This window comes from Priapulus caudatus, unplaced genomic scaffold (assembly GCF_000485595.1).
Source record: "Priapulus caudatus unplaced genomic scaffold, Priapulus_caudatus-5.0.1 Scaffold507, whole genome shotgun sequence".
Classification (NCBI taxonomy): domain Eukaryota; kingdom Metazoa; phylum Priapulida; class Priapulimorpha; order Priapulimorphida; family Priapulidae; genus Priapulus; species Priapulus caudatus.
In genome coordinates, this window is record NW_014577568.1 from 77,991 (window position 1) to 84,273 (window position 6,283).

The 6,283-nt window shown below is 49.7% G+C and overlaps 1 protein-coding gene across 1 annotated transcript in view; it reads right to left on the reverse strand.

Moving 5' to 3' along the window:
- The window catches only part of LOC106811133, a 7,644-nt gene extending 6,772 nt beyond the window's left edge, over positions 1-872 (reverse strand). The window contains exons 1-2 of the mRNA XM_014814675.1: positions 762-872; positions 309-541 (exon numbers count right to left, since the gene is read on the reverse strand). Of these exons, the coding sequence (XP_014670161.1) occupies positions 309-541; positions 762-769 (241 nt within the window). The 5' untranslated portion in view covers positions 770-872. The remainder of the gene's footprint in view (positions 1-308; positions 542-761) is intronic.
- Between the last annotated feature and the right edge of the window lie 5,411 nt (positions 873-6,283).

The window sequence follows — 6,283 nt, forward strand, 5'->3', positions numbered from 1 at the left end:
AGCAACACCAGCAACACTAGCAACACTAGCAACACCAGCAACACCAGCAACACTAGCAACACCAGCAACACTAGCAACACCAGCAACATTAGCAACACTAGCAACACCAGCAATACTAGCAACACCAGCAACACCAGCAACACTATCAACACCAGCAACACCAGCAACACCAGCAACACTAGCAACACCAGCAACACCAGCAACACTAGCAACACCAGCAACACTAGCAACACTAGCAACACCAGCAACACTAGCAACACCAGCAACACCAGCAACACTAGTCACACTAGCAATCACACTGATAATACCTTGAGTCTGGCTGAGCGTAGATGACAGTGTAGCAGTGCCATCTTTGTTTGTGGCGCCACCTGTTGACTGACTAGAGCTGAGCTGGGAATTGTCATGTCGGCGTGGCGGCAGGGCATCGGACGTGCCATTACCGCAGCTGCTCCCTGCATGACCTTCCTTCACCACAGCCTCCTTTTTAAGATTCTCTGTCAGGTATAAGGGTGAGCCTCCCACGTACGCCTGAGGCACATACCTGCAAACACAAACCCCGCATTACATATTACAGTTTAAATCACTATTCACATCTTCCTACAACAGATTATAATGCTACATAACAATACACTGTGCTACTTGGCACCTCATCATCCTACACCAGACCATCATAAGATATCAGACTATATCATTCTACAACAGTACATCATAGCAGAACCAGTACATAACCTGCTATATACCAGACTCTATCACACACTAACCTGCTCATGGATGCTGGCAGGGTATGAGGGTAATAATCCGGATGTTTTCCTCCAGTCGTGTATGTCTCTACCTTCTCTCTCACACTCGTCTCCCTCTTACACGACCCAGCATCCCCGCCCACGACGGCGCCCATCCCAGCATGCCGCGGGGGCGACGGCGACAGTTTCACCTTCACCGGCGCTCTCTGGTGGATGATGTGCTTTAACTCCTTCGTCGGCGTCTTCTCGCCAGACAGTGCCTTTCCCTTGGCATGTGACTTTAGTGATGACGACGGCGTTTGCTGTGAGATCGGGCACGATAGGTGAGCAGTGCCCACACCCAAGGTCTCCTTCTTAATGTGGATGGCATCATCACTGGCCGGCCGCCGCTGTCGCTGTACCATCTCTCCAGCCTCCATCTTTACCTTGACCGCAGTCTCCCGCTGACTAGTATCAACACTGGACAGTAGCGCCCCCTCGTGGTCCTGCTTGATGACCGTCCCTTCATCGAATGCAGGAACGTACGTTGTAGCAAACACGCGGTTGCCTTTGCTGTGGCTGCACAGTGGCACCCCCACCTCACGATGGGTGCACGGTGGCACCCCCACCTCACGATGGGTGCACGGTGGCTCCACCACCTCACTGTGGCTGCACGGTGGTACCACTGCCTCGCTGTGGCTGCACGGTGGTACCCCCACCTCACTGTGGCTGCACGGTGGCACCCCCACCTCACTGTGGCTGCACGGTGGTACCACTGCCTCGCTGTGGCTGCACGGTGGTACCACTGCCTCACTGTGGCTGCACGGTGGTACCACCGCCTCACTGTGGCTGCATGACGGTAGCACCGGCTCACTGTGGCTGCATGACGGTAGCACCGGCTCAACGTGCGTGCGTGCGTGCGTGCGGGTTAGTGTATAATCACATACCTCATGAACGATACATAGTTTGCAATATGTGTCTACAATAACTGTGACTAAACATTCGCCGCCTAAATATCAAGTGCACATCTGCCTACTACTATATATATACATCACGAAGTACACCCAGCAGCAGTAGTGGAACCAGTAGCAGCAGTAGCAGCAGCAGTAGCAACAGTAGTAGTAGCAGTAGTAGCAGCAGTAGCAGCAGCAGTAGCAACAGTAGTAGTAGCAGTAGTAGCAGCAGTAGCAGTAGCAGCAGCAGTAGCAGCAGCAGCAGCAGCAGCAGCAGTAGCAGCACCAGCAGCAGTAGTAGTAGCAGCAGTAGCAGCAGCAGCAGCAGTAGTAGTAGCAGCAGTAGTAGTAGTAGCAGCAGTAGCAGCAGTAGCAGTAGCAGCAGCAGCAGCTGTTGTTGCTGCTAGGCGTTGTTCTAGCGGCATGTCTCAGCCATACATCACCAGCGATGGCAGAATGCAGCGCTTTTAAGCACACAAAACTAATCTAACGATAGCAGACGGGGCTTTGTCACAAACAATGTCGATATTAATTATAGATGATTAAACAGCTTAGCGGCTTTACTCGCGCCTGCTGGCGACTATGATTCAATATGCTGCAATAACTCAGGATATCCTAGCTGCCTAGCACATTCACGCACGCACGCACGCACGCACGCACGGACGCACTCACTCACGCACACACACGCACTCACGCACACACACGCACGCACGCACGCACGCACGCACTCACGCACACACACTCACTCACGCACACACGCTCACTCACGCACACACACGCACGCACGCTTATTCAGCTGGCAGCAAGCTTGTTGGCTCGCTGTTTCTATTTCGCACGGAATTGGTAAATAATGGAGTAACTGCGAGCATTTGTATTATGGGAAAATGTTAGAAATTTCATACACGTTCATAACACAATGTCGCGAGCGAGACCGCTATGTACGTCACCGCAGAAACTCCGACAAGAAGCCGTATTACGTCACGCCCACGTCACGACACGTCACGACACGTCACAACCCACGTCCCTGCTAGCAATCTCTGATGTTGTAAAAATGATCTATGTGAAAATTATGTGAAAATTATGAAAACGTGTGCCTCACACAGACATCAACTATCCATAGCAGTACGTCTAATATTTATATCTTCTAAGCCCGTGTTCTCTGATTCACTAGTAATAGCCACCTAACTGTGACACACAGAGAGACCAGCAGCACTGGATAAACATAAACCAGCAAGAGATGGCACGCGCGATAGAGAATAAAGCTAGCCATTCTAGCTTTAACCTTGGCTGGGTGGATCTTTGTGTAACTACATAAAACCACCCTGCGCCACATTGAAGCCGTTGAACCGGGTTTTAGCTCAAATATATATAACGCTGCTAATAATTTAATCTCCCAAATCATGTAAATTTGTCGATTCCAAAGGCTTCCATTTGATAAAACGCGCGACTCGGCGGGGTCTGATGTTAAACGTCTGTAGGGAATATTGATCATTCTACTCATAGCCTATCTTAATAGCTAATTTAACGAAATTAAACCAATATTAGCAATTTCGTTTAGCTTTAATTTCCGTAATTTAAATTATCAAAATAGCTCACGTGCGTGCGGAATTTTATCTCATATTCACGCTATGCTTTTATGCTTTCACGCACGCAAGCATGTCCGCAAATACAGTGGATAAACAGATGGGTGCATCACTTACTTGTTGCTGATTGAGAGGCAGCAGTAAATAGATCATCACAGTCTGACAGTGTCACCATAGTCCGTGCACTGGGCGAGCACGTCGCCATGGCAACCGCATCATCAGAGCTTGCGATAGTGATTGTCCCGTTACCAGTTGGTATGGAGATACTGCTGCCTTTCTTCATTGCATCCACAGCCGCGTCACCATTTATCACAGTCTCAAACTTGGCAGACGCTCTTTTGTTGCATGCACTCAGTCCAATTCGCAGCCCTGTGAGGGCGCTATCATCACAGCCTCTCATGACACCATTGTTGATTCCAACTCTCGTTCCTACTGAGGGGGCGCCACTCTCTACTGAGGCAGCACCACTCATTTCTGTTGGGGTACCACTTGTTAATAAGGGGGTGCCACTCACTACTGAGGGGGTGCCACTCACTACTGAGGGAGCGCCACTCATTACTGATGGGATGTCACTTGTTATTGAGGGCGAGCCAATCGTCATTGAGGGGGAGCCACTTGTTACTGAGGGGGAGCCACTCTGTGTGTGGTCCAGTGACACCTGTTCCTCTTGTTTGCTGGCTATAATAAAGCTAGCGCCACCTGGTGTCAATTCCCTGTGACTAGTGTTTGTAATGGGACTGTGTGCTGCACCAGCGCTGTGTGCTACACCGGGGCTGTGTGCTGCACTGTGGCTGTGTGCTGCACTAGAGCCTTGTGCTGCACTAGGGCTGTGTGCTGCACTGTGGCTGTGTGCTGCACTGGGGCTGTATGCTGCACTAGGGCTGTGTGCTGTACCACAGCTGTGTGCTGCACCAGGGCTCTGTGCTGCACTAGGGCTGTGTGCTGCACCAGGGCTCTGTGCTGCACCGGGGCTGTGTGCTGCACCATGGCTTTGTGCTGTACCAGGGCTAGGACTAGGACTATTCTCTTTACTGACCTCCCCTTTCCCCTGCCGGGTCTCCTTAACAAGATCCGGTTCTTCTTGCTGGACCTCATTACTCAGGTCCCGTTCTCCCCATTGGAGCTCCACAATGACACCTTCCTTCGAAGAGATTTCCTTCACGTCTTCCCCTTCCCCCTGCCAGGTCTCTCTCACAGCTTCGCGTTCGCCCTGCCGGGTCTCATTACTGATGTCACCTGTACCCTGTCTCGTGTCTTGTGTGACGCTCCCTTTCCCTTGCCAGGTCCCCTTCATGAGGTTGCCTAGCCCCTGCCAGGTCCCCTTCCTATCATCTACTTCCTGTTGGATTAGCGTCATGCTGTCACCACCAGGTGCCACTGTGTGAGGCCTGCGTTTCTCCTGATCGGTGGCGCGCCCTCGTGATGGCTTTCTCTTTCGCTCACAACTGGGTTGCGGCTCCTCCGACTTTGTTCGTCCTGGCTTTGGCTCAGTGGCACCCTCTTTCAGCTGTGCTGTGTGGTTGCAGGGGGCGCTGCCATCTCGTGTATGAAACGCGGCGTGGGCGCGTAGCGTGGCAGACGCACTCTGGTGGTCGTGGTGAGAATCAGGTGACAGCGGTAGACTTCTGTATGGTAGACCATACGGGCGGTACGTGTCTGTAATCAACAGCAACCAGGATGGGAATTATTATTGGGCATGGCCTATAGGTTCCAACTACACATATATAGCCTATATGTGTGTGTGTGTGTGTGTGTGTGTGTGTGTGTGTGTGTGTGTGTGTGTGTGTGTGTGTGTGTGTGTGTGTGTGTGTGTGTGTGTGTGTGTGTGTGTGTGTGTGTGTGTGTGTGTGTCTGTGTGTGTGTGCATCCGCTCGTTCGTGCGTTCATGAAAGCTATCGCACCGTCACTTAGTTAGCCGGTTTGCAATTAAAATTAGCCGTGGGGTTGTTAGTGAATATAGATGACTCATCCTGTATTCCTACCGAATTACCAATTTACCGCTTCACTTATTGTCAAGCGTTTGTTAACTGAAACGTTATCAAACGATATTAAAATATATATATATACATGTAGAAACAGCATTTAACTAAGGAAAGCATTTCAGTGAGAGTCACACAGCAGCTGTTATGAGTTCTCTTCATGCAACTAAAACCGTTTTTCTCTTGGCGATAACTTATTGCACTTGTGAACATCGACTCTCCATCAGTGCGGGCTCGGCTTACAAGAACACAACATGTGACGAGTAATGACATTGGCTTAGCAGTGCGCCTGGCTGATTCACCTATCATGAGAGAGAGAGAGAGAGAGAAAGAAAAAAAGAGAGAGAGAGAGAGAGAGAGAGCGCGTGTGTTTGTGTACGTGTGTGTCGCGTGACATATCTATACAACAATATTTAATTCCCATCATGTGCTCTCTGTGCCATCGCGGAAAGGTGCCACGCTGCGTTAATTGGAAGGATCTACTATTTTTTAAATACGATCTAGCTTGCTTAACATTGATTGTAGTTCCACTTCTAGCAGACAAATTATTTTGAGTGTTGTCGTGGAATAACTAGATGCACATGCGAGAGTACATCGTGATACACGTGGAGAATAAATTCAATCGTATGTAAATAGATTTACTAAACAATTTTGTGCTGAGGAATCCAATTTTATTGATTTTCTAAACCAGATTACAGTGGATTAGGACATACAATGGTAACGACGTACGAGTGCGACGTTTTGAAATCTATAACGTAAATGTATAATTAAGACCGTCCCTTTGTCTGGCCGACGTCGGCATTGCGTCACGATATACATTGATTCATTCAAAATATGATTTTGCATTCTTGGAAATAATTTATGGCGTGAATGCTCTTGCACGTTAGCACACCCTCGGCGTTTTAGTTATTACACGCAGAACCGCAATCAAATACGCACGTAAGTACGTAACCACGTACACGCACGCACGCAAACACACACACGCACGCAAACACACACACGCTCGCACAAGCACACCCGCACCCACATTCTCACGGAAAAGCTTAAGA